At 37.8% G+C, this 27,652-nt stretch overlaps 3 protein-coding genes across 5 annotated transcripts; all 3 read right to left on the bottom strand.

The window, feature by feature from the left end:
- Window positions 1–23: 23 nt before the first annotated feature.
- On the bottom strand, window positions 24–16,020 carry ndc1 (NDC1 transmembrane nucleoporin). 3 transcript variants are annotated; one of them, XR_005992799.1, is made up of 19 exons: window positions 15,866–16,020; window positions 12,969–13,089; window positions 12,783–12,884; window positions 12,043–12,217; window positions 11,828–11,954; window positions 11,363–11,471; window positions 10,808–10,859; window positions 10,557–10,689; window positions 8,526–8,618; window positions 8,350–8,431; window positions 6,320–6,481; window positions 5,969–6,229; window positions 5,020–5,132; window positions 3,910–3,960; window positions 3,301–3,364; window positions 2,779–2,879; window positions 892–1,052; window positions 690–805; window positions 24–614 (listed from the first exon to the last, which is right to left on the bottom strand). XR_005992799.1 is itself a non-coding variant. In XM_041804366.1 (18 exons), exons 1-18 carry the CDS (start codon window positions 15,902–15,904, stop codon window positions 742–744), a joined length of 2,010 nt encoding a protein of 669 aa, XP_041660300.1. In that variant the 5' UTR covers window positions 15,905–16,020; the 3' UTR covers window positions 24–741. The 3 variants fall into 3 exon arrangements, 2 of the variants coding, with proteins under 2 accessions (XP_041660300.1, XP_041660302.1); XM_041804366.1 differs by having other exon boundaries at window positions 24–805; XM_041804368.1 differs by lacking the exon at window positions 3,910–3,960 and having other exon boundaries at window positions 24–805.
- Window positions 16,021–16,364: 344 nt separating this feature from the next.
- On the bottom strand, window positions 16,365–17,123 carry zgc:113691 (uncharacterized protein LOC503529 homolog). Its single transcript, XM_041803003.1, has one exon. It carries the CDS (start codon window positions 17,121–17,123, stop codon window positions 16,365–16,367), a length of 759 nt encoding a protein of 252 aa, XP_041658937.1.
- A 3,611-nt stretch (window positions 17,124–20,734) lies between these two features.
- On the bottom strand, window positions 20,735–27,418 carry yipf1 (Yip1 domain family, member 1). Its single transcript, XM_041802305.1, has 10 exons — window positions 27,336–27,418; window positions 26,953–27,083; window positions 26,561–26,724; window positions 26,382–26,462; window positions 26,187–26,274; window positions 25,552–25,668; window positions 25,290–25,456; window positions 24,919–25,101; window positions 21,795–21,897; window positions 20,735–21,483 (listed from the first exon to the last, which is right to left on the bottom strand). The coding sequence occupies exons 2-9, from the start codon at window positions 26,984–26,986 to the stop codon at window positions 21,811–21,813; spliced, it is 921 nt and encodes a 306-aa protein (XP_041658239.1). The 5' UTR covers window positions 26,987–27,083; window positions 27,336–27,418; the 3' UTR covers window positions 20,735–21,483; window positions 21,795–21,810.
- Between the last annotated feature and the right edge of the window lie 234 nt (window positions 27,419–27,652).

Raw genomic sequence — 27,652 nt, 5'->3', positions numbered from 1 at the left:
AAATAAAAACCCCTGACAAATGATTATTACACAATGTTTTTATTCAACAGTTCTTTGATCGTCAATTTAAACTCCAGACTTGTTGGCAGTGACAAGTTATATTTACCCAAACTTATTTTACATGAACAAAACAGACAAAAACATTTACAAAGGTGTTCTCTATGAAATTATGATTCTCCACACTGGTGCCCAGAGCAAAATGATATCTCAGAAAATATGTTATCAAAACAGACTGAAGAGACCTCAGAAACACACAAAAAAGTTTCTCTCACACCTGACATGCTCCTTTTTCTCGCTCTCTTTCACTCAGCACACCTGATGCATGAAGGCATTGAAATCCAGGGGATGTAGTTCAAGGAGACAGAAGATTAAATATGAAACCAGAATTTAAACACAGCACAAAAAAGCCCTTTAGCAGCCTCATCCCAAAGCCAAAAGTCAAAATCTTGATAAGATTTCCTTGCAGTACAACAACACTTTGGATTGAGCTGCTTTTCTTTACAGTGAGCTAGTTTAAATGAGCCAGACACAGGCAGCAACAGTCTTCAACCTGTTTCAGTTTATCTGTTGGACTTCCTGCCTCGTCCTCCTGCGTGTTCGTGGTGTCGTCTAGCCTGTCAAGTACAATCTGCCATGACATAGTGCAGGCATAAATATTAAAAGAGGCACTATCATGAGCTTTCACTTACGGGCATTCGCACACAAAAATCACACTGATGGGAATCTGAAGTGTCAGATGTGTTATTCCTTGTATTCCAGAAACTGCTGCAATCTTTTCCGGTGCTCTGTGGACATCTGAACAGCACTGAGGAGTTAAGAAAATAGGTATCAAACAATTGTCAGCTCTACTTGTATCATTGAAAGACAGTCGTTGTTAGAGGGAAGCCTTACTTTAAGTGAGTCCCAAATGTTGTTGTTATCCTGTAGATGGCTGTTTTTAGCGTGGCCCTGAGAGCAAAACGAAGGGTTTTATACGTGGAGTCTCCCATGCTGATGGTTGACCTCACTGGTTTACTCGAAGCATGAGGGAGCTTGAAGTGTCGATCTACAGCCTGGAGGTAAGGAGGCACACAGCTGCTGTCAGTGGGTGCAATAAAAAGCATCTTTTATTTCCTACAACTCATCCAGGCTGCATCATGTATGACTGTTTCTTGGTTTTATGTACACGTTACAGTTTTGTCAGAATATACTGTCACTGAAAAAGGGCACAAGAAGACAGATAAACACTGAGGGGGACTTCATTGACTTTGCACAACATAAAAACCCAAACTACGATCTAGTGGTGACATGCCTCTGCAAAGACTTCAATTGTCCTACAGTAAAAGTGCAGAAGTGAGTCGAGAAGAGCTGGTTTCTGTGGTGGTGCGATTCATAGAAATCTTGATCTCTGACCTCCAAGATTTAATCTCTTCTTCCTGAGTAGTGGTGAACATTTGTGCAAAGTTTGAAGAAGAGCCCCCAAAGTGATCTCAAAAAAACAAAGTTTAAAGTTATCTTTGAACCTGTAAAAAGCAATTTTCAGTCAGAAGTAAAACAAACATCTGCTATACCAACAATAACTACAGCAAAACATTTAAAAGAATAAAATCCCATTGCATAAGCTCGTGATTTAAAAAAAAAAAGCTAGTAACAGCTGGGACAAATGAAGCTGAATCTGCAGCCGAATAGGTGCAGATTTAACTCAAACAACAAAGAATAGCTGTGATCGGCCAAGATTGACAGGATTTTTTTTCTATTATTTAGAGCCCTTACTTTTTAAACCCATGTCAAGCCATTCAGCACTGAACCTGCAATTTTACCACAAACTTCAGCAATCCCCTGCAGTCTGTTTAGATTTTTATGTTAAGGTGAGATAAAAGAGAAAGTTATAACAGGTTCAATAAAACAACAAACTAGCATCCAGAAGGATGGCCCCTGTGAAAAAACCTAAAATATAATGCTCTCTGCCTAGGCTGTGTTGGCGCAGAGGCAAAGAAGACATAAAAGTTCAATATCTCATCCCAGGAGATGAGTCTGCGTTTGTTTCTGATTCATCATCCATCGCTTCCTCAGCTTTTGTTTGCAGAAACAGATCCATTTATTAATCCAGATTAGATTATATCCAGGTGTTGAACTTGCATACCAAGTGTAAATGACTAACTAATGACTTATCAACAGTCAACAAAGCTGAAGTACAGTGTTATTTTTGACTGCTATTTTAAATTCAGATTTTCTCTTTAGATTAAAATGCCTTTCGTCACATTTTGCTCATTTTCCCTCAAAATCTTTAGTCTAGTTTCGTTAAACAAAAACATTTTAATTTAGTTTCAATCATTTTTTTTTTTTACTAAATTTATTAACCATTTAATTTTACTATAAAACAGTCATAATAACGCACTATCAACACTTTAAAATATACTGATAAAAACACTGGCATAACTTAAATGATCTTTACCCAATATTTCCTTTTGTTTTTACCAATTATATGCGCAATGGAGAAATTTTAAAGTTTTTAATCACCAAATATATCCTTTTAGCTCGTCGACAGCACTAATATTTTATAAGCTATTCTTAAAGAGACAGAAAGCCTACCTAAAGCAACAACTAGCGCTCTTATTTATTTATTTTGTTTTTTTAAGGCCATGGCTCAGGTTTAGTTTCTCGCCACAGAGTGTTGTGCAAAAACACACTCTGTACTAAACAAAAATCAGAGCAGCAGGGCCTCAAAATCTTTCTTAACCATACTTCCTGTGCAAATATTTACTTTTGGGATTGCTGCAATAAACCGTGATGACTCACCTCTTGTAAAACCAGCATGGAACTGAGAATGCTGGGTAATGTAGTCTGTATAACCCCAAACTGATCCTCAGAGAAAGAAGCTTGGACGAGGTAAGACAGCCCTGGAGGAGGGTTTAAGAGTTTATTTTGTAGATTATTTATTCAAAGATGACTATTCTTAACAAAGACACAACAAAGACAATAAAGATCAATGAGGGCTAAAACTGAGAGGGTGAGAGAAGGCCAGAGTGAACATAAATCTCTACAAACAAATCCGATTGGTTTGCTGGAGTTAAGTTTCAGTAAAATGGTCTGCTGATTGATCCATAAAATTAAATTATCAATAGAATAATGAATGTACATTGTGCAGGCCGGGCCTACAAAACAAAACTAATAGGGATGCAAGATATCAGTAATTGTTTTTGTTGTATTTTTCTATTGTAGTAGGTAATGTGTCCATTTCTCTGGCTGGACAGGTACCAAAAGCAATTCACTTTGCATTGACCAAATATTGGAAGTTGGTTTTCAAACATGTCTTCCTACCTTCTAGCGCCCAGATGTGAGCCTGGCTGTCTGCAAACAGAGCCTGACTGGAGGCTTCTGGGAGCTTTGAGAAACAATGTTAATGAGATGGAGGTTTAACTGAACACATAAAAGCACATTTACAGTAGGTTAGTAAAATTATTTTACTACGATGGGCATTACAACAGTCATGCTCAGTTTAGGAAAGAATTACAGTAAGCAAGCAACTCACCTAACCACCATTCTCTACATCAGGAAGTTTAATGCATGATACTGATCATGATCAACAATCATCATTGAAATCACAAGCACAGCATTTCTCAGCATGTAATTAGTGCAGATGATGCTTATGTATAGAGTAACGCACTTGTTATATAACTACCATCATTCAAGCCTTAAAGTGATTAATTAATTATTAAGGTTCATTGTAACAGCCAGACGGATGGAAAAGAGCTACATTAGTAATGTCTGCACACAGCAAAGATAGGAGTTCAAAGGAGATGTCTGCAGGATGGGGGGTTAGATTAGGTGAACCTAAAAGAAAATCTATGGTGTCAGCATGCAGGGGGGCCCCTCAGTGATCAGGAGTCTACAGAGGACAGGATGCACACACATGCCAGTCATTCTTACCTTATTAAACAAATACATAATCAGCACCCGCTTTGCCAAGAAATTTTTAACCTGAATGGAGCAGTTAATGTACAATTGTTTAGCTTTCAAATGCTGCACAACACCACAAGACAAAAGAAGATCATATGAAGGCTTTTCATACTTGTGAATTTGTCAAAATATCACTGATAGTTATTTTGAAGCAGCAATGTTTTGCTCTACCTATCATGCAAGCATCAACTGTCAATTTTTTCTCATTGTTGATAAAAAAACATCTACAGAAATAATAAAAGTAGGATTTTTGATGCAATTAGTTTAATCTTATCTAATAGAGAAAAAAATGCTGCTTTAGATGTTTTCAATAAAAAAAATATGAGCATTCTCTTTCATTTAAACATTCATATCACAATTGCAATTAGAGTCCAAATAACTGCTGTTGGATATGTTTTCAAAATCATTCAGCTCTTCTTTGTAGCAGTTTACAAAAAGTAGTACACAACCAAAGACAAGGAGCTGCTATGTTGCAATAAAATCCCACAGGTTGCCAAATCCTGCTGTTTTTAACCCTTTCTAGCATCTCTTTAAGATGCAAAAGTTACATTTACATGTCTAACACACAATTTGACACTGTCTAAACTGCAAAAAACACTGCCAATGTTCTAGTGCCAAAATGTTTCAAGTATTTTTGTGAAAGTTAGACATTTTATAGAGGTTTGCTGGCAAATGGTGGTAAATAAATAGAAATTTCTCATCTAGAGTTCTGTTTTTGGATTTAAGGTATCAAGCAGGTTTTGATATAGTCTGATTTTGGTAAAATCATATCAATGTTTGAATATTCTGCTGTCATGAAACCCCTACCTTAAAACACACCAGAGCAGAGGTTATTTGTGTACTTTGGCTTCAAATGAGGACAGTAGATAAAATATTCAGATATATGGGCTTATTTTAAATCCTGTGTCACACCTGGTTGACCACTTCATAAAGCAGAGATGTCTGCTGGAAATCTAAAGAGACAGACCTCTCTGAATGACTATGTTGCAACACTGGGTTATCAACAGTAAAGTATGAAAAACCTTTTACTAATACTGTATAAATACTGTCATCTGTATTGATTCGCTCAGACTGACATACCTGTTCTTTCCTGTTCTGGAGGAACTTGGCCAGCAGACTCGGTTTGGACTGTTCAGGCTTTGTACTGGTTACTGAGGCAGGGGAGGGTGGGGGACTGCCTTTCACCTGTGAATCTGCAGGGACATAAATGCTAAATCACAACAGGAACCAGCAGGAAAGCTACGCTTGTAGATATCCCTCGTACATCTGTTTAACTTTGTAAATCAAGAAATCACAGTGTCTCATTGACAAACTGTCAGGAAGTTTTAATCTCTATGGTAAAATCTGATACAATCAAGTTTAATTAACTCTGGGTATAGTTGAAGAAACAGGTGAAGATTTTACCTGGAGTAACAAAAGTGTTCAAAAACTATCACCACAGAGCCATAAAAATAAAAATTTATCAAGCACACAGGATTAAATTTCTCCAAAACACCTTTTATCTAAAAAGGTAGTTTACCTTTAATCAAAATACAATCTTATGATATAAACGCTTTTTGATACCATGTGTTATAAAACAACACAATCTCCATTATTTTAATACTGGTATGCCGAGAAGTCCTCATTTTTAAAAACCTATGGGTGTGCAGCCACAACTTTATCCAAGAAGTGGCAGAAGACATGAAAAGAGAGCTCCATCTAAATCACACCACCACACTGGCATCTGTTGGGTACCGATTTGTTGGTACAGAAAATTGCTTGCAGCTTTTGCTGATTAAAATGAGAAATTACCCAAAATAGGTGCTTAGGAATTTATTGTCAAGGTATCAAAAAGGGTATCAATGTCATTTGGTTTTTATTAATACCATGCCCAAGTTTGATTTCTGGTGTCTATACAATCCTCTGCATGGCATGCAGAGATAAACCCTTCCTTAAAAAAGATTGAAGCAGCAGCTGCTGCTTATTTTTGAAAACTATTTGACTCTTCAATTGTCCCTATGACTTTAGTTCTGAATCAGATTTGTCTTACCTGTGGAAGTGGACCAGAGTTTGGGGCCTCTCCTCATGACATGTGGGCTCTGCACTGTGCCGAACCACGGCGAGCATTGTTCCACGGGAGCAGTAAGACGCCGCAGGGCCGGAGAAGCAAACGGGCTGTCCAGGTCAGGAGTGAAAGGGGCTGTCAGAGGAGTCTGTGATTGGCCAATGACGGAGCGTGCAAAGACTGACGCTGGAGTTTTCATGAGTAGAGTGGGCCTCGGGCTCATCAGATCATCTGTGCCTGACAACACTTTTGAGAAATAAAGTAAATGGATTACTAAATGTAAAAGAGAAAGAGGTGTGTTCATAAGCAGTTCGGTTTTCTAGCAACATACTGTACCTGACGTGTCAGAGGAGGTCTTCCTCTCACTCCCAATGGACAGGGATTTGGCTCTGCCGTTGGTTGCCACAGTGTCATGATAGGCTACGAGTCTCTGGGTCAGATCAGCCAGCAAAGACAGGCACTCCTTGCTGATGGCGTTCCAGTTATGAGGATGACCACCTGGGAAAACCAAGACAAATGATTTGGTTTTGCCATACATTACTCATTAGTAGATCTAGTTGAAATGTTCTAACATTTGATTTAACATTGGAAAAAGTTGCATATATATGCACACACAACCTCTGTGCATATGTAAGTGTGCACATGTGTTGTATTTAAAGGCTTGTGTTCACATGCCTATGTTTTCCTTCTAAGTACATCCCTGATTTGATCATGCTTAGGCCAGCCACACACTACAGGATTTTAAGCCTGATTTTAGCCAAGATTTGACTCCCCCCGACGATTGTGGGGGCGTATACCGACTGGAGCCTCGTCGCAAACGATTATTTGTCTAAATAGTCTTCATGTGTGTGGTGTCAACACAAGTAATTTACTGCTCCAAATCCCGTCGTAGCCTCCCAGATCCTGAATTGTAAATATCAAACATGTTTGATATATACGATTCTAGGTCGTAGTGCCGCTGACGGAGTACCCACAACAACCAATGAGAGTGAGCACATCGGGTAGCGTCACCAGACAGATCATACATACATTTACCGCTCACAACCATAAACACAACTGTACCTTAATTCCAGCCAGGATTTTATCCTGAGTCTTTCCCATGTTTATGATTTTCGCTGCACCTGTAATGCATGCCAGGACAGCCTGTTGTGGAGAGACAGCAAGACGGTATCGACAGACATCCGTGTTTTTTTTTTTTCCTGAAGTCATGTTCTGACAGTGTCACCAAAGAAACAAATTAAAATGAGTTTGAATGTAGTGAGTGTATTATGGAAAACGACAGGTTTTCTGTGTGAATTTAAAAAGAAAATATCCCCTGTATATTTGAGTGTATTGCATGAGGGTGCTTGCTGTCATTCTGATATATTGATATGTGATTAAGATGATAAGGAAAAAAAAAAGCTGACGAGATAACATAGGGAGGATGTTTTGTGGGGGAAGAGGGGGGAAAAGGAGAGAACCTGGAAAAAGGACAAAGGAGCAGGCAGACCTAAGAAACTGGGGCCTGAAAATAAAGTAAAGTAACAAGCCATACACGTTAATTAAGTGAAAAAGATGGAAAAGTAAACAAGTAAGCAATTGCGTGTGGAAACAGTAAGCATTAACCCGGCTGGGCTTCTCTGCGCGGAGACTGGTGCGTGCGTCGAGTAGCGCTTTCCTTGGTGGATTAACCTCTTGGATCTGGGTGAGATTGTCCTTTTTTGTAATGTTCTTCCTGGTATACCAGTGTAGCGATCGATCGCATATTTTTGTTTTTTACCCTTTTTTGCCATGTGGATTTATTGTGTTTTTTTTTTTTCCGGAGGAGACTGGTGGCTTACAGACTATGGTTTGCATGCGTCACAGACTTTAAAAAAAGACTTAAAAGACAAAAGGTTTTGTTGTAAGCAACTTTTCATTTAACTTTACGCATGAGTTACGCATTCGCTCTGGTGGTGGTGTAAATTAAATGTGAAACTCTTTGAATTTATGACGTTCTCTGGAGAGCTTTATTGATTATATTTGTTCAGAGTTGTTTATTTCATTGTGATATATTCTTTACAAATAAAGGTTTTCTATTTTCCTTAAAAGTTCCCCCTTGTGTGTTTATGGCTAACTTAAGAAAGGTTAAGTGTTACAACGTGATCACGCGAGGTCATAGGCAGGTCGGCAGGTGTGTGGTCTCCAGTGATCGGACAATCTGGCTGAGTCGTCTAGTGTGTGCCTTCAGAGGATTAAAGATGAAAAATCTTTGAAAATTGTCCTGAAGTCTGTGGTCTCCCATGGTTTTAAAATCGTTTCAGATTAAAAAAATCATCTAGTGTGTGGCCGGCCTTAGTTTGCTTTATTTTAAACTATGTGCAAAACCAAAAGAAACAAGAACAAACCTGGCTGACTCAGACTGAAGACCTCACAGCGTCGTGATGGGGAGTGTTGAGACAGCAGAGCCAAATCCTGCAGAGCTAGGAACTAAAATTTGAGGAAATGCAAGTCAACACACTTGTAACTGATTATTTCTGAACACATTAGATAACATTTGAAACAATCGTGTTACTTTATCTACCTTAACTATCATTGGCTGCCTGTCAGTAAGAACTCTAGGGAGACACTGGTGAGAATCCTCGGTGAAAGATGACTGCACAGGAAAACTGTAAACCTGGGAGGAAGAGGAAACACTTTAAAGTCATTTAGCATTAAAATCAAGGCACCTGCTATATTGAATTCTCCCAGTATATTGTACTGGGAATGAGGGAATGATGAAATGAAATGAAGAACTTGTAATAACATGGCTGATGTGTCACTTTTTGTCCATGTTTGACTATTTTCCCCCTTTTTGGGGTGGTAAATGTTTCTCCTGTTAGTTCCTCATTTCTTATTTTGTTTGTTTACTCAATAAAAATGGTTTAAATCTACTGGACAAGCAATGATATCATCTGTTTTTATTATAAGCTTTCCAGTGCTGTGGAAAATATGTATGGCATTATAAAAAAGTCATGTAATAAATTGAATCTGTTTGTGTTCAACTTTTACTAATAGATGCAAAAAAAGAAGCATATCCAGTGGACTTTGGATTGATCACAGATGCTAAAGCTCCTGATGTTCAGCATTAAAACGCAGTTAGTCTGGTACTTCTTTATTCACACCAGTTTAAAAACAAATGACAACACTGCCCCCCAGTGTCTCTAAATGACAATAAAAGATGTATCCTTTGCATTGACACAGCAAATTCAAAACAGCCCATAATAGGTAATTACATTTTTCACAGGAAATTTTCCCATTTATGTTTTCAAAATCTTCAAAAACTTCATACGTTTTCATACCAAGTGTTTTAAATGACAACATCTGGATGGATGGTTTGAAAAATAAAATAAAACTACAAAGCTTCAGCCCCATTTTTCAATCCAAAGAGAGAGAGAGAGGGAAATGTTTGCATTGCAAAAATGCCATGGCAAAAACATATCTGTGCAATTTATTCAGTGTAAAGGTGTCTGCAAGTTTTGTAAATTAAACCAGAGATCCCCCATGATTGGTTACTGAGGAATCTATTTCTCTTGCTGATATTTTGAACATGGCATCGAAATTTCTTTAAAGATTGTATCAAAGCCTTAAAGTGGGGTATTATGCCTTTTTTCAAGGCTTTACACCATCTCTCTGATACCCACGTAGTATTACATGATTTACATCTCAAAAAACTCATGTTTCTCACACTGGCGTCCTAAAAAAAAATCCTTATTTTAACCTCCGTCTGAAACACTTCGTTTTCGCTCCTGTCTCTTTAACCTCCCCCGCCTCACGGACCCGCTTTCCTCCGACTGGCCGATTTTCCTGAGGCTGGCCAGCGGCAGGACTCAATGTTTTGTTCCCGTCCCTTCCAATGTGGCTAATGTTGTTATGCTAGTAGTTGGAAACTTTGAATCAACCGGTCTGACAGTAAAATATGGCGAATTTTGATATACGCCCATACGTGTTAGACCCAGAGTCTGATCCTGATAGTTTGGAGAGAGGGGGGAAGAAAACCAGCAGCAGCGAAGGATAGAGCAGGACGCATCTGTTTAGTAAGTGTTTAATTACTGTGTTGCTAAATGGCTAAAAGGCCTTGCGGGGGCGGTCTGTTCTGCTTTGCCAGCAGCACGAACGAACCATGAATCAGTCAGGAGAACCTATTGCGATGACCTCATCAGTTTGCTCCATCAAAATCTCGTCTCAGGAGAATCTCAGAGATATTTTCAATGAACCGTTTTCATCAGTTTACACGCTAATTCCAAGATTACTGCCACATACTTTGTTTATCTTGCGGTTTGAAAATTTGCATACGTGGAGTATGGACACCCAACATTGTGACTTTATATTTTTGTTTTAAAAATCAGAAAAGTATAATACCCCACTTTAAATTCCTGTATTTTGATAACCCTAGAGCAGAGCATGTGTAATCCTATGGGGGTTAGTCGGCACTACATGTATGAAAATTCAGAGCAAAACTAAATGTAGCAAAGAAAAAAAAATACAGAAGTTTGGATATTTTATGTCTGTAGCTCAGCCAGACCTTCACTTTGATTTCTTAGGGTACTGTATTTATTCTAACTACTAGCCATACCTCTGTGACAAAGATCCTGAAGAGTTGTAGTGTGATGTGCCACGTAAAGAGAAGGAAGGTGGCACTGATCCACAGGTGGTAAAGCAGGGAGAGGTCCAGCAGTCCTGCAATACTGTCCAACTGATGGACTGAACTGGAGGAGGAGAAAAAAAACAATTAATGTAGAGCTTGAATTTTATCAATACAGCAAGAAGCACAGGGCAAAAAACAAAACAAGAATGTCCAATAAACATAACAAAGTCAATACTGACCTGTTCAACTGAAGATTTAATGTTTTACAAATCCACGCTCTTGGAATGTATCCTGTTAATGTAAAATTTAAGATATTTGAGCACGCCTTAAAACAACTGAGCTTAAAACTAGAAACTCCTCAAGCAATTTGTTCTGAGATTTTTCATTTCAATCAAACTTGATTTGTCTAGCACTGTTGATTCAAAATAGGGTAGCACAAAGGGCTTTACATATAAAAAAAATAAAAAGAATACAATCCATGCACAATGCTAGAAAATAGATCATAAATAAAGGACTACATAAAAAACGGCAAACTGAGGAAACACTGTCTTGAATTAGTAATGAGTAAACACGTGAGACTCGGTTGAAATGTTAAAATAAATTCTAATAAAATACCAGAATAAAATGATAAAACACTAAAAAATAACCCTGAATCTGTAACAGAATAAGGCAATATATAAATCAATAAAACAAAGAGGATAAAATAAAATTCAGTTAAAAGCCAGACTGGCCAGGTCTTGAGCCTGCTCCAAAAAAATACTAACATTACAAACTTGTAATGGAAGAAAACGTACCCAAGAAGTAATACAGAACGATGAAGTTTCTGACGGAGTAAAGTGCTTGAGTGGCACTGCACTTCACCACCAGAGGTAGGGATCCCTTAAACCGAAGGTATTTGTATTGCTGTGAAACAAGAAAATACGTTTTCGTCAACTATTAACAGCTTTTTAAAGGAAAGTGCCGATTATTTTCCAAATATGTCAAATGGCAAGACTGGGGCCAGAGCCAGAAAATACAGCTCCTAAAGCCAAACTCCGGATAGATTTGGATAACAATGACCTGGATGAATGAGAACCCAGAAACTTCTTGCCCATAATTTTTTTCTTAAGTTTGGCTCACCCTGTGTAGTGTCAGACGCAAAGACTAAAGAAATGTTGTAGTGAGAAGTCAAATTAAAAAAAAAAAAAGCATCATTTTTGCATTAAGGAATAGGTTAGTCTAACATTAAGACATGGAAACATCAGCTGCCATTTTCATACCTGAACAGTGTGAAAAGCAACATAGTTCATGTTGTGGATCACACCCAGCAGACTGTGAGAGAATCCAACAAAGGCCCCAGCCAGCAGGAGGAAGACCTGATACTCGTTCAGACACATGCGAGTGGAGCTGTCAGTGTCAAAAACACAGAAGGATAGTTAAGACTGAAACATGGTCAACTCAGTTCAACAGTTTCATTCAACCTGCAGCTTATTACCCATCACTCTGTGTGCAGGAGTAGCTGAGGGCCTCAAATCTGCCTCCGACGGTGATGGTACAACACCAACCAACGATCACTCCCATGATGCAGTGTGCAATGGAGCTTAGAAACTGACGAGGGTGGAGCAGCTGACCCAATAGGGCGATCTTTGAGCATGCAATAGTCGGAATAACTGCAGGAAAGAAGATGCAAGTCAGAGTAACAACTAAAGACCAACATATATGTGCTTCTTTTCAGCACTTCTATATACATGCCAGAATATTAGCCATATATTGTGATTTTAGATTTGTGATCAATTTTAGCAATGCTTTCAAGAGCAATGCTGAAAAGATTCGTTGAAAGACAGAAATTTAAACCAACGGCAGCTGAACTGAGTTTATTTTAGTTATCTGAAAAGATCAAACAGCTTGTTAAATTAACTTTAAACAAACACAGAGTTTCCAGTGCTCTGTTTAATATCACTGTGGATAAACTTCTGAAGATGAATTAAGTAATGTGTTGATTATCATTATTCTGAATCAGGATATGCAATAGGACTTGTGAATGTTTGAAACAATTTTGTGATAATTTATCACTTTATTTTTGGTTAATTTTGATGATATAGACTAAAAAGTTGTGATTAGAAAAACCTTCAGAGTCCATGCAGTGAAGCTATGTTCTGAAAAATAGAAATCTACATCATCTGAGCCAGCATCAAGGAAAAATTGAGTCATCTTTTTAAGCATTCTGTTTCTGACCTGTATAATACTCCAAGTTGAGGAACCCCACCATGAGGATCACTCCAAACAGCAAGATCAAGGAGAAGATGGCACTGGTGCTCATTAGGAGGGACAAACATTCTGCATGTAGAAAGCAGTCCTCAGTGAGTTTCTCACATTTTCAGAAAGCAGAGGATCACATGTCCCATAGAGCTGTTGACTGACCTGATACTGTGTGAATGGGGTGAAGGAGACTGAATCTGCTGAGGATGACAAACACTGCTGTGGTGGGTGGCAACAACAGGACAGCCCAAGCAATGCTGGCCGCAGCTCTCCAGCAGATAACCTGAACAGAACAACCAGCCATTACTACAGACACATCAATTATCAAGCACACATTTATTGATAGAGCAGTTGCTGTCAGTAACATGACATCTGAAACTGACTCAAAACTACCTTATTGTTATAAAGGTATCTTTACAATTAAGAATATTTTCTTTATTTGAATGTATTTATTTGATGGGGACAATGCAGTTTAACATAGTTTCATAATAGAGCATGAATCTGATGTGCTGCACAGAGAGTTTGTATTTTACATTCATTATTATTTGCATGTTTTTGCAGTTTGAAACTACACTTTCATATGTTGGCAACATTTGCTTGTTTTTAACTGTATATAACTAGCTGAGCATTAATTGGGCTGATATGCTAAATACTAGGGATGCTCAGATGCATCGGTTTAACTTCTGGATTGGCCAATATCAGCTCTGTTTACTAGCATCAGTCATTGGCCAAAATAAGTTGCATCAACAGATATCAATTATAAATTTTCACCTGTTACGTCTAATCAATTTTGTGCTGGTCTCCATCATACCTAATGATTAAATCAATTTAGATTTTTTACAGGAAAAAAATGAACTGTTGGTCAAACTCTGCTCTGATTTCATGGTCAAACATGAGAGAAAATATTGTCATAGGAGTGTAACACCAACAGAAGTATTTAAATAGTAAAAAATAATCATTAAAAGCCCAAATTTTCTCAATCAATGCAGATCTACTAGATACATCAATTTTTTTGTAAGTTCATGGACTCAAAGCTGACCCCAAATCCATTTAATTTTGCTGTACTTGGTAGTGATACAATAATGTTAACATTGGTATATACATTTATAATACCAGTCAAGTAATTTTACACAAAAGTAAACTCCTAAAAACACTGCGATTCTTATCTTCTTAAGGAGTAATTTTATTTGAATTTTATCAGATCTGAAAATGTATTAAAGCTTCATGAATGTTTATCCAGACTTCATTTGATTTGACTCCCAAATGTACTGTAGTTAGAGTATTATTTCTTTATGATTTTATTTGTCAATCAGTGTGGTTTGATGCATGTATGTCCATTCTGTGTTATCATGTTTTATGGTAAATTGCAGGACTTTCCCCGGACATATGGACTAGGCAGCTACATGGGTCCAAATCTGCAGTCTTGTGAGTATTTATTAAACAATTTGTCATGAAAATGTACAAATTCAAATGGAGAACATTGCTATTGACTAGTGATAAACAAAATTGTAGGTGTTGTTTGGGTTAAATATTTTTGTCAAGTTTTAACAGTTGTCTTTTACTGTTGGGGCTCTGTTCATGTTGTTTGGAGGTTTACTACTGTTTTGTTGTCTTTGTTTTTGTCTCCGTTTCTGCTGTTTTGTTCTTCTCTTTGCTTCTGCACATGTCAAAGCACTTTGAAAAGTATTTGTTTCAAAATACAATACAAATTGAATTATAATAATATTATTGTATTATTATTTAAAAAAAAGTCATCTATTTCATTCACAAATTCCTGCATGAAATTTAAAGCTTAAATTGTTGACAAATCTTAACTGTTACTCTTCACATGGTCATTATGTTTTTTAGACTCTTAAATTAAAGGTTATGAGTTTGAAAACTGTGTCACAAACCTCAGAAATAACCTCTTATAACAGGTGGCAACTCACGAGATATATCTAACAAAAACAAAGCTATCAGTTTTATGTTAATGTTTTTTTTAATTTTTTATCAAAAATACTTCAAGTTTATACACTCTGTAAAGCTGTATTGCAGAACAATTTTAACGTGAATCATTTTTCAAACACTGAGATTGCAATTGAATATACAATTATCTTTTCAAGTTCTTCAGCTTATTTATTTTTCCACAAACACAATCAATAAGTCATTCCTTATTATAAGGAAACAAATCTCAGATAGCTTACACTGGGGCTGAATAATTTTGAAAATATGTAAGGATTTTGACTCATACTACTGATTCGATATGAATTGTCTTAAAAAGAGAAATATCTATCATGCCATTCTCATTTAGATTTAGAAAAGCATACAAAAATAGGGAAAGTAGGATTTTTTTGTAAATTATTCTAAAAGAAATGACACTTGAATGTTTGCATGACGTGTGAAGCATAACATATCCACTGCAAATAAAAGTATTACTGTTATTCTGACACACATCTCAGGTCAAAGAAATATTGCACCTTCTGCAATGGGAAAATGTGAAAATTGCTATTGAATCAACATTTGGCTCAACTGCCCAGCCCTAGCGTAACCTGCAACCTGTTAGTCAAACTAATTTCTAAAGTCAAAAACTTCAGTTTGAAAAAGTAGTCGGCTGTAATTTAGTGATAAGTCGGCTGTCTGACTGACAGTTGTGGCTTATAGAAAACCCTGCTAATGACTAATAATGTTAATAATTTAATTGGTTTATTTTCTTTTAAACACAGAGTCTTTAAAGTATATCTAGTATAGAAAAACTGTAGTTTAAGATACGTGAATTTTAATCGGATCTTGTCTTGTGCTGCAGTCTGGATTAACATCCATTTGGTTTGTTAGTGCTACTCATTTATCTTTCAGGAGTCTTTACACTTTTACATTATGACACATACACTTACATTAATTTTATTCTCCTTTCTGTACAGTTTGTAACTTCTTAAATTACAGTTTTGCTTTCTAAAAGCTGGAACAAATTAAACCTACGCTCCGGTAAGCTAGCATAAACACAAAAGCTACATGAAGTTAGCAGGCACCACCCGCGATTAACTTTCTCTTTAAAAAACAATAAATAAAGTTTCATGACTTACCTTGCGGATAAACCAACTACTTTGCTGTGTAGAAATCATGTTGTTTGGATAAACTGTGAGCCACACGTCGTTAAAAATCTCTTCGGCTCTCCGGCTGTCAAATTAGTTTTTCTCTCAGCTTCCCATATCGCGCCACATGCATTCAAAGGACCTCTGAAGGACCCCTGTTAATAGTTGTCCGTAAGAGTGCCTGATGCAAATATTCCCAACCAACTATAAAGTTTAGCGAGCGTAGCTGCTCAAAACGAGCAGAAATGTAACCTTTATCTTCTAAAAATGAAATTAAAACAAGTAACCGAAATATAAAATCAGGGGAAAAATAAAACTATACGAAGTCTAATATTTGTATACATACAAATTTAAATTACACTTGAGTCCATTTTTATGATATACAAAAAATACTTTTAGTTGTCATTTCCATTCATTTAAATAGTCCAATGATATTTCACAAGCTATATCCCTCCTTTACTATCTTTATCAAAGTAAAATGGCTTTCAAGTCAATTCTGAATTCCTTTAGTTTCATCATGCATGAAGGCTTTCTTGTCATGATGATAGCCATTTCCATAAGTTGGAAAGCTGTGTTTTTCCAACACAGTTTTTCTGTCATGGTCCCGAACAAACGGCTTTGTCTCAAAGGCATTAACAGGAAGTTTCTGCGATGAACTGATGGACATATCTGTTTGAACTGCTTTATGGGTGGGGAGTTTCTGTCCAGGTTTCTGGTTAATTGCTGGGAGGGCAAGCTGCTCCCTTTGGACCTTCTTGTCTTCCCACAACTTGAGCAGACGCCTCTGATTGTTTGTCATATCCTTGAGATTTTGTTGCAATGACTGCACTTGATCCTCTAATAGGGTTTTAGAGGTGACAGTATTTGCCAACTCTGATGTTAAATCATCAATGGTCAGACTCAGTTTCCCTGCTTTCTCCACCAGGGAACTGCACTCACGCTCCTTATCATGCAAGTCACTGATGATGTCCTTTGTGGTCTTCCCGTTGAACTTGGGGCTGCACTCCAGTCCAATCTCAGTGCGAAGAGCCTTCACTTGTTTCCTCAGCTCCTTGTTGTCCACAGTTAAAGACTTCAGTTTCTGTTTCAGAGCCTCAGTTGAACGCATCCTGGACTCGTACTGCCTCAGTTTCTCTCTCAGGGCACTTTCCCTATGCAAGGCTTCATCTCTTTCCTTTCTGCATTTCTCCAAAAGTTTTAAAGTCTCAAATTTAGACACCTTCTCAACCTTCCCACTTGAGCTTGCCATCCTATGTAATGTTTCCCAATCTCAATGAGCAGAAAAAAACAACCTCAAAAATGCATTTTCTTCTTTTCAAACGGTGTTACTCACAAGCTGTTCAAATAATCCCTGAGCATTGTGTCAGTAAATCCTCCTCACAAGCACGAGCAGACACATGAATGCCTGAGACTGAGGCAGGTGACATTTCTCTAACAGGGTTATCTGTTTGACAGGCGGCTCCTGTGTAACTCAAAGCTGGGGCTAGAATGACCATTAATTAGGGCGCCACCATCCCTTTGACACCGTTTCAGGTGACACAATTTTTTTCCCCTATTTTGTTAATTAATCTAAAAACTCTGATCTTGTTCATGAATGAAAATATTACACACAGACTTCACACAGGGCTTATGAGTGTAGAGTGTTCACCACAAGTGTGATACCAGTAGGAGCCGGCTTTACATACATAAGTAACATTTTCCACTGCAGGCGATCTGTGCATCCAAACACTGACACCGTAGATTCTATCGGTTTGCTCGACCACACGACAGTTTAGATGGATGAGTTGGAAAAACAGTAGCAGCAGCCAAATGTCCACTTTCAGAGTTAGATGCTTCCTTTGAAATGTTGAAGTTATACCTATTAGTTTCAATCTCGTCCTTAAATATTTAAAATGTCCAACTGTTGAAATACACTGGCAGCCATTAATGCCTTACATGAGCGGGCAGAGAGGAGTCACGTTGTCTTACACGTGTCAGGGTGAGTCAAGGTTGATTCAGGATTTTCTTTTTAAACTGACATTTTAAGCATCCACATGATGAAACTATCCACAGTCAAAAAGGAATTATATGCATATTTTAAGATAACAAGAACTGTCTGTTGATGCTTATTGTAACTATAAGAAACTAAATAGACATTGCAAGGATTTTATGACCTGCATGACAGTTTTTGCTTCAGTTCATCTTTCTGTTCAACCAAGATTTTCCTTTTTTTAGGTTTTATTGTTATTTGGAGAGATTTAGAGGTGCTACTATGAAGATCTTAACTTTGAAAAGAACCAGAAAAGCTCTCCCAGAAGTCCTAAGAGGACATGCATCTGTAGTTTATTTATGGTTTTCCTGCGATAACTACTGCATTTTCATTGTTTTCCAGTGCAGTGATTATCAGCTGGACAAGCTTCAGGACCTGCAACTGCAACCACATCTCTAAAAATTTACAACCGTTTAAATGTATTCAATGAAAAATGTTCTTCCGACCTTTTACTGGACAAAAAAATGGAGACAGGACAAAATATATTTAAAAAGCTTAAATTCATACATTTTATTTTACCCCATTCCCCATGATAAGATGTTGATTTTGGTTGTTTTCTAGAGCAGTGGTTCTCAGTTGATGGGTCAGGGCCTGAAAGTGGGTTTTCATCAGGTCTTGAAAGTGTGCCTTGTAATAAAAAATGCATCAAAAAGTCTATGAAGTCCTTTCTAAATCTTTGTTTGTTCTGATTCTTTGTTTTGTCATATTTGTACCTTCTAAGGTCAGAACTGCATAACTTTTTTATTGGAAAAAATCTGATAACGGGGCGCAGATGGCCCAGTGGTTAGGTTGTCCCCATGCAGCCCTGGTTCAAGTCCGACCTCTGGCTCCTTTCCCACATATCTGTCCCCCACTCTCTAAGCCCTGTTTCTAACTTAATTTCCTTCTCTGTCAATTACAGACATAAAAAAGCCCACAAAAATGTATTTAAAAATTGGGTGTCAGTATAGCTCGGGGATAGAGCGGGCGCCCATGAGCAGAGGCTAGAGTCCTCAAAGCACTGGTTGCGGGATCGATTCCTGGTCTACAGCTGTCCTATCCAAATAAATGCAAAAAGTCCATAAATAATCCTGAGAAAAATCTGATTGGTTAGAAATGTCCATAAATTTGGGTTGTAGTTTTTCATAAAGGAGTTGGTAATGGGTCCTGAGGGTAGACCAGTTAAAAACACTGCTCTAGGGATTCACTTGAAGAAGAGATAGATTATCATAGGATAACAAGCTTTCTTATCCCAGGATATAAAGATAAGTAAGAGATCTGGAGAGAACAACCAAATTGTATTGATTATCAGGGCAAAAATGCAGTAAAATAAGATAAATATGTCAACTTCAGGCTTCCGTACATCATAGACCAAGGGTCATTAACTTCATCTGTACAAAGGCCAGAGTTTGTCTTGACTGTGAGGGCCAGACTTCCAAATAAACCAAATTAAAATAAATATATTTGTCTTATGATCACGTTGTTTATTTAAGTTTGCGTATTTTTTTTCAAAATAAAAGCATTTTAGCCTTTAACAGTGAGATCAGTCCCTATACCCTGTACCAGTGTTAATTTTGGCAGCTATTTTTAATTTTAGTCTTAGTCTTTAGATGAAATGTCTTTTAGTTTTACACATATTAGTAATTTCTCCCCTTTTTAGTTCTAGTCGAAAATAACTCAAAAAGATTTTAGTCTTTTTTATTTTCTAGCCTAAATCTGGTACCAAATGTATCATGTCAGGTATCATGGTAGTGTTCTATGCACTCTGCCAAACCTGGGGTCCCTGCTTTCTACAGCTGAGAGGCAGAAGAGCTACAGCTGCATTGTATTTTGACAGATTTACCCACAGTGGAGAAATATCATGGATATTGAATGTCTTGACGAAAACTAAATTACATTTTTGTCTAGTTTCAGTCATCTTGACGAAGACTAAACCTACTTTTTGTTAGTTTTAGTCATCACAGATCTATTTTTGTTAGTCTTAGTCTAGTTTTTGTCATGGAAAAAAGGCTGTCAACAAACATTTTTTTCTCATAGTTTTAGTTGACAAAATTAACACTGCCCTATACTACAGCCAGTCAAGGAGGATACTGAGATATTTTAGCTCCCTATTTCTGGGGCTTTCATGTTGTCTTTAAGGGATTTGATGATTATATCCTGCATCCTGGTTGGTGGAAAAACCGAACAGGAAACTGGCCTTTAGTTTTGATTATCAGGCAGGATAAATCATATTCACTCATAAGGGCTGACAGGTGGATTTCTGTGAAAACAGATCAAACTTGAAGTCATTCCTGATGAAACGGTTTGATTGTTGATCATTTTTGGGTTGATTTAAACGATGTAGGGATTTAAAGACAAAAGAAACCCAAAAATTCCAACATTTTTATTCCTTCTCACATTTTTAAAATTTAATAATCTGTTGGGGGCCGGACTGGAAGCTTTGGCTGGCCTGATATGGCCCTTGGGCCGACAGTTGATGACCACTGTAATAACCCCATTCCTTTTTCCTAGGCTTACATTCTCCACCCAATAAAACAACTTAATCACCCATCTCTGGGTCCTGACCCACCACTGAAGAACCGCTGTTTCAGACATATCTTATTTGAGGCTACAATGTTGGTTTTCCCTTTATAGTGCCAGTTATTTCCTTGCAGTCTTCAAAAATAAACCAGCAAACACTGGAAAAGTTTCCCATTATCATACATAAACTTACTAAAACACCACATATGGAATGGATGCATGTCTGCTTTGGGCTTCCATAAACTGTTACCCATTGCCACTGTCATTTTATTTTGTTTTTTGAGTGGACAAAAGAAATTTAGGAAAAATGCACATATGACAGAGTAAAAATATCTGTTTTTAGAGTTTAATTTGTGCTTTTAAAATGACACAGGTTATATATTAAAATGATTACTGTTTGTAGAACAGTCACTGAACTTATAAAGGTTGGTGCAAATGAAACAGTTCAAATTTCTTTTCTGTGTAACATCAGAGAATGGACCACAAAACAAACATGTTATAATAAAAACAAGTCAATTGAAAAATAGTTACACCAACTGTAACTCCCTTGTATATTTACAACAGCCCTTTGGCATTAGTTGAGGGCACTTTGTGTTAAACCAGTCAGAGAAATGTACAAAAAAGGCATTGATTTATACCAAGTCCTACTCTTAAATACTTCACCTACTTCTAAAATTTTTGTGCTGTTTGTTCGAGTTTTTACACAAAATAGACAAGCCAGTTCCCCATTAAACAATATAAAAATCACATGTATAAAACACCTTTGATGGGACTGCACCAGCATGTAGTCTAAATATTTCAATAAAAGAACTAAAGGGTGGAAAACTGAAGGACTACATTAGATGTTTTGTACTTTGCAACATCATACCCCACTCATCTGAAAGGAAGTTTAGAAGCCATCCCATTAGAAATAACATACTTGGTACCAGTGTTCATTTTCAGAGGTCACGCAGTGGAACTGAGCATTCACACTGGGTTATAAGGTCTTCACCCACAACGCCAGAGTGCAGGTGAAATCCAGACGGCCCATGACTTCATCACCACAGCAACCCGACTCTCTCTAATAAGGCAACAGGAGAACCTGCAATTTTAAATAGAATAACACATGCTTTGGGAAGGAGAAATCATGTAGAGGAAGTCCGGTGTCAGATGTTGTCCTTTAGCAGGTCAAAGGGAAAAAAAATGCTTTGGCGAGAGCAAAGAAAATGGGTCAACGATGTAGACCTACTGAAACAAAGGTCAACATTTTTTTATCGTAGGGTTGAAAGTAAATATAAAACAGACATTTAAAAAGTAGAGGGTGGAGGAATATGACATGCAGGTACCAGGTTTTTGAGTATATTTGCACAATGGGAGGATGGCTTCTAATGGTTCTCTGCCATTTTTATTTACCTTCAAACAAAGGCTCTCATGTGGAAGACGTTGACTTGATCACTTGTGTGGCTGTAGACATGTCAGTTTCTAGTGCAGGCTCTGGTTTGCTAAAGAAATAAGCCTGGAAAAAAAGACAGCAAATAAGGAAAATGGTGTAAACGTATACGACAATTACAGCATTAAGAGAGCCTACTAATCCATCTCCATCTAAAGCTGGTGTGTCTGGCACTAAGTGTTCAGCAAATGTTTAGTGGAGAATAAAGCATTACTGGCATCCATTCATCTTGGTCAGCCTCCAGACACAGGCTTACTTTGTAGACTAATTACAAGAATGTGTCCAGATATATGACACCTCTGTGGACCTGACAGTGTTCACATTAAGAAGCGCATGTTCCCACACCAGTTAGCAAATGCTGTCACAGTTTCCAGAAAAGACTCCCCAGAGAGTACTGAACTTGACACGATCAGGTCCAAGAAACCCACAGAAAGAGACAAGAAATAAAGTCTGAGTGCAGTTGTGTGTTGTCCGTGATTGACATAGACAAGGTAGGTCAAGTCTCGGCCATGCTACAGAGTTCATTGCGGACAAATTGGAGTGAGTCAATCATTGTTGTTATCTACACCGAGACGGACAAGGCGCCTGAATCAACTAGATTAAGTCAAGATGGAGTTTGCCAAAGCAGGACAAAGACTGATGTTCTGGTATTACATTTCCTCACACTGATTTATTTTCCATTTCTCTCAAGTTTGTAATTAATCCATCAATAAAGTGAAGGTTTTAGAACATGTTGATTACATGCCAATGCAGACAGATTGTGGAATAAGTTGGACTGCCGTTCTTTGCTCATTCATGGGTGCATCAATAATGTTTTTGTCTCAGAAAAATCCCACTTTTGGCTAAAGTAGGGTACACACGACAAGATAATTGTGCCAGTTTGATTCCCTCTGATTCCTCCTTTCTATCCAAATTCAACAGAGGCCCAATTTTCTGATGGTTCCAAAGATTTCCCACGTAGTGTAAGGTGTGTTAAAGGTGATTTACCCTCCCAGATCTGCTTGGAAGTGATCAGAGCTGCTCTGATTTAAAACCATAAATATTTAGGCATTGGTGCTTTTCAGATTATGTCATTGTTTTCAAGACATAAATGACAAACTGCAACATGATTGGCTTAAAAGACATGTCAGAAATTCAAATTTTGGTCAAAGATGAAAGTCTGTGCAGTTTCTTTAATAAAATTTGTAGGTTTTTGAGGTTTGTTTGCAAAGAATACTGAAGTTTTGGACGGGGTTTGAGTGGTTCTACAGGTCAGGCCAGGTACGGGAGCATATGCTGGTGCTGCACTTTGCCACATCCGCCTTGGTCCTATACTGCCCTGACCTCCTGATGGCAATCCTCTAAGTGTGTGCCCAGGCTCATGTCCCATCTCTCCAGGCATCTTACCAGCTGCCCCCTCCACGATGCTCGCAGCCCCCCCTGGGTCCTGGCATCTGGACCAGCCAACCAGGTCCTGGGCACCCAGTATGCAATGAGCTGGATCAGGCCCAGGAAAGAGTGCCAGGTGTCTGTAAAGGTGCTGCTGCTGTTCCCATATCAGGCAGCTAAACCTTCCCATCCTCACTCTCCTGAGTATGTCAGCATTAGATGCACGGTCTTGCCAACAATATCCAAAAATTAGCCAAAGAGAGGTAGTCACAAAGAAGTCCAGCTGGTGCCTTCAGCCAGTATCCAGGCCTCACAAGGGTATAGTAAGACCAACAACCTCGAGGATCTAATGACTCTGACTTTTGCCCGCTTGCTTGATATGGAATTGCCACACTGTCTTGCTTAGTGGACCCATCACCCCATGCACAAGTCCAAGTGTGGGGTTGACTTCAGCCTTGCGATCAGCAGATTGATGGATTGCGCTGCCAAGGTAGGTGAACTGCTCTCACCATTCACAGACACAGATTCGATGGCAACATCCAAGGCATCCACAAATGCCTGGATCTCATGTTTACACAGTATTCACAATCAAAAACCCTGTTATATGGGAGGAACACCCAGGACAGCCAATCATGCACTCAATGAATTGTTACATGTAATGGAATCATAGCCTAGGAGGTAGGCACGGGAGGCATAAAGACAGATGCATGTCAGAAATAGAGGACCAACTTGATGATTTGTGGCAAAAGCATGATTGTTTATACGTTTACTTTAAAATTTACCACAGTCAAACTGACAAGGAGAAGATTTGGAGAAAAATTGCTACTGCTATGGATGTGCCAGTTAGCTAACAGCTAGCCACAATTAGCTTACTTTTAGCTTAATTAGCTTAATTAGCTTATTTACTCCTAATTTGCATTTGACAGTGTGAGATTTTGAGTTTTTAAAGAGGAGACACTAGTTGTCAGAGAACAGAATCATATTCTTATGTATGCTAATTATTCTACAGGAGGAATTAAAGTTAATGGTAGAATGAATAAAGAGTGGTAACTTGATTCTTAATGTTATTATGAATTCTATTATATTTTAGTGAAAATATCAGTTAAAAGCTGAAGCAATGCTGAAGAGGTGTGTGTATTTTTCATGTTTCCTGAGAGGAGTTACTTTTGGTTGTGGCCATGTTTGTTTGTTTGTAGTTACCGTAATATGTACAGCTGTTTGAACAGGTGTGTGTTGGATCCCAGGAATACTAGCTGAAGCTTAAGCTAGTGGAATTGGGATTTATCAAGAGGGAAAAATGTCATTATTTATTTTCATGTATGAGCTTTTAACAAATCCATTAAGATTTCACAATTCTGTCAAGATTTGACATGAATGACATGATACACAATGAAACCTTGGTATCCTCTTCGCTTTATGTTGACTATTTTTATGGCCATTTTTTTTTAGAAACAAATTGTTAAATTCAACAATGTCTACAGTTGTGACTTATAATTTACATTGTATGTTTTTTTCTTTGTTTTTACGGCTATTTCAACCAGAAAGGGGGACTGATTTGTTTTTGGGTTTTCTTTTGGTTTTTGTCAGAAATGCAAATTAAAAATATAATTTTGTAAAGTCACGATCTTGACATAAAAAATATGATCTATTTCTGCAATATGACCCACCTCTACAATAGAGGTGTGGAAAAGTGGCACCATAGCCATAGAGGGCATTTACCTTACAACCAACTGCAAGCAGGACGTTGAGCAGAACAATGGCTGACAGGACTGATATCATTATTTTGGGATGGTCATCCCTGACCGCAGGCCAGAAAGTCAATGCCAGGACTGAGCCAGAGAGACACAGAGCCACCAGGATGGAGCACCACCTCAGCCATTCAAAGGGAAGAATCCACAGGACCTAGTGATGGAATAAACAGTGCGATATGATGTCTGTGTCTCAATTAGAGACAACTTGCACAAAGCACAAGCAGTACTTCACATTGTGATAGCAAGTGGCAATAAAAAAATGTTTTTTGTTGCAGAGATAGGTAAGTTAATATTGTACATCATCACACCTACTATTCTCATAACTACTTGATTACTTACCACTGCTGGAATGTAAATTGCAAGGGAATATCCATACACACAGACAATCTCCATGAAGGAGTATGACACCAAGCTCATGATCTTGTTGTTTCTCCACAGCAGGGTACCCCAGAGAGCAAGGGGCACCAACCAGGCATAGCTGAAGATGGCAGTTGCAGCAATGCTCACTGAAAAGTACAGAAAATACATTTTTAAAAAAGCATACCAAAAACATTTTGATGAAAAGATGTGGAGGAAAGCCATATCAGAAGGCAGCACTCACCTTTTCGAAACTCTGGGGTGTACTTATAGTTTGGTTTGCCTAGGTGCACCAGAAAGTTGGAAATGTTTCCACTGATGGCAATGGCAAACACCAGAGTGGTGCAAATCCAGAATGGTCCTGAAAGCACAAACAAAAAACACTCTGATTGTGTGGCCAAAGGGTTTATTTAAAGGTGCAGTGTGTAATATTTAGCCTAACAGCATTTAGAGGAACAATCTTGGAAAAATGGAACCTAGTATGTATAAATACGCCTATCTAATTGAATGTTTAATCACATGAATATACAAAATTGTTGACTTTTTATTAACTTAGAGCAAGCCTATTTATACATGGTCCCCTCCATGGAATCCACCATCTTGGATTTCTGCTTCTTGCATGGTTTTACCGTAGAGGGGAGAAAATAACAGAGACCCATTTTTTAAAATTCCACAGGTTGCAACGAATACTACTAGAAGTGAGCACTGCAGTCTAGAATGTGACTGATGCTGCAAATATTCCACAATATTACACACTTGACCTTTAATAAGAATATTCACAAGTATGTTAAAAATTTGGCAGCTGAAAACAGGAACAATGATTTTTCATACTTTCTCTTAAGGTTGGAAATTTCACAATCAAAAAAATTAAGTTCTGACCATAAAGATCGGGATTTCTACGAAGGTAGACATGAATAAAGTTCTTCCCAGGCCATGGCCGAACTGATCCAAGGATCCTTTCTTTCACCTGAAAGAAATGTTAAAAACCAGTTATTACCCTGTTAATCCTATTCCTAAACACAATAAGTAGCCAGAGGGCTTAGAAGTCATTAAAATTAGTTGTAAACATATTACGTGATGGGTCTCAATGTCAAAAAACTGTTGGTAGTACTCAAACGTCCAGAAAGGGACACTTTTCTTTTGACCAGAAAGAAGCTGGAAATGAAGAAAAGAGACAGAGAAAATATTAAGGAAAATAACTCGTGTTTTATGCAATGTTAAGTGATAAAAAGGGATGTTAGTGTGGTCCACACCTCTGATTTGTCATCACTTTCAAGTGGGTCATCATCATCATTGCCAGCTGAAGAGTAACCAGCAGTTCTCTTCTGCTGCTTCTCTGGTTTGTTTCCTTCATCTTCAATGCTTATGGTGACTGCATCTCTATTTGTCTCCAACAGATTTTCAGCTTCTTCAAATTCTGAGGGCAAGACAAGGATGAATTGAAATTCAACGTTTTCCCAGTCTTTTGAGTGAACAAAACATCACTGCTGCCAATGCATTAGAGTGAAAAATTTAGATGGGTGTTTACAAAACTTAAATTGGTACAATTCAATCAATCAAATCCATACAAGAATAACAACTAACTCTAGCATCAGTTAGGTATCTCCTTTATCTAAAAGGAAAGTAAAGCGTGGAAGAAACTCACCTTGAAAGTCAAACGGATCTTTTGTGGACGCCATTCAAACAAATTTTCTCTTAGTTATTAAGTTTGTCTCTTGGGAATTGATGATATCGTCAAGTTGATGTTGCACATATGCATCAACGTGTATTAGTAATCTGTGAAGTAAAGAAGCATACCTTCTTTATCCGCGATCCCATGTTATTTTTCATCTTAACGTTGGTTTTAAACTTTGATATTACAACGAACAGACACAAAGTTTCATGAAGTTAGCTAAAGGTAGCTAGCTTATCAAGTTCTCAACTGACAGCTCTTCAACAAGTGGTGGTATTTAATGTTTAAAAATCAGCCAGCACCTTTTTGTAGCAAGCTATCAAGTCTATACATTCCTACTAACATTCTTTACTTACCAAATTGTTCTCCAGAATTCACAAAAATCATTCCGTTTCCTCAGCTAGGTTAGCGTTGTGATGCGTGGAACAGGACATACTGGTCATGTAAACATTACTTCTTCTGGTTTCTGAACATGTCAAAGTAAGAGCTTGTACCTTTTGGAGTTCAGCAAATGTCCAATTTAACCATAGTATTTCACTATAAACACTATATACTAATTTAAAAAGCATGTTTAAACTGAAAAGACCCTTCATTTTGTTTCTCAACCACTTAAAATTACTTTTTACTTTCTGTAGACTTTTATTTTGAAGTCAGTGAGCTGGACTCAGCTGTG

This window comes from Cheilinus undulatus, linkage group 13 (genome assembly GCF_018320785.1).
Source record: "Cheilinus undulatus linkage group 13, ASM1832078v1, whole genome shotgun sequence".
NCBI lineage: Eukaryota > Metazoa > Chordata > Actinopteri > Labriformes > Labridae > Cheilinus > Cheilinus undulatus.
Note: the sequence above shows the minus strand (reverse complement) of the source record. Positions and strands in the feature narration are given on the sequence as shown.

Excerpts from the sequence above, each read along its gene's own strand:
- ndc1 (XM_041804366.1), bottom strand. The coding sequence starts at position 15,904 with ATGATTTCTACACAGCAAAGTAGTTGGTTTATCCGCAAG. Across the intron at positions 10,690-10,807 it reads TTAAATCTTCAGTTGAACAG|TTCAGTCCATCAGTTGGACA; the intron begins GTCAGTATTGAC and ends CTCCTCCTCCAG. Across the intron at positions 6,230-6,319 it reads GACCTCCTCTGACACGTCAG|TGTTGTCAGGCACAGATGAT; the intron begins GTACAGTATGTT and ends ATTTCTCAAAAG.
- zgc:113691 (XM_041803003.1), bottom strand. The coding sequence starts at position 17,123 with ATGGCAAGCTCAAGTGGGAAGGTTGAGAAGGTGTCTAAATTTGAGACT.
- yipf1 (XM_041802305.1), bottom strand. The coding sequence starts at position 26,986 with ATGGCGTCCACAAAAGATCCGTTTGACTTTCAAG. Across the intron at positions 26,463-26,560 it reads AAAGTGATGACAAATCAGAG|CTTCTTTCTGGTCAAAAGAA; the intron begins GTGTGGACCACA and ends CTTCATTTCCAG. Across the intron at positions 25,457-25,551 it reads CACCCCAGAGTTTCGAAAAG|TGAGCATTGCTGCAACTGCC; the intron begins GTGAGTGCTGCC and ends TGTACTTTTCAG.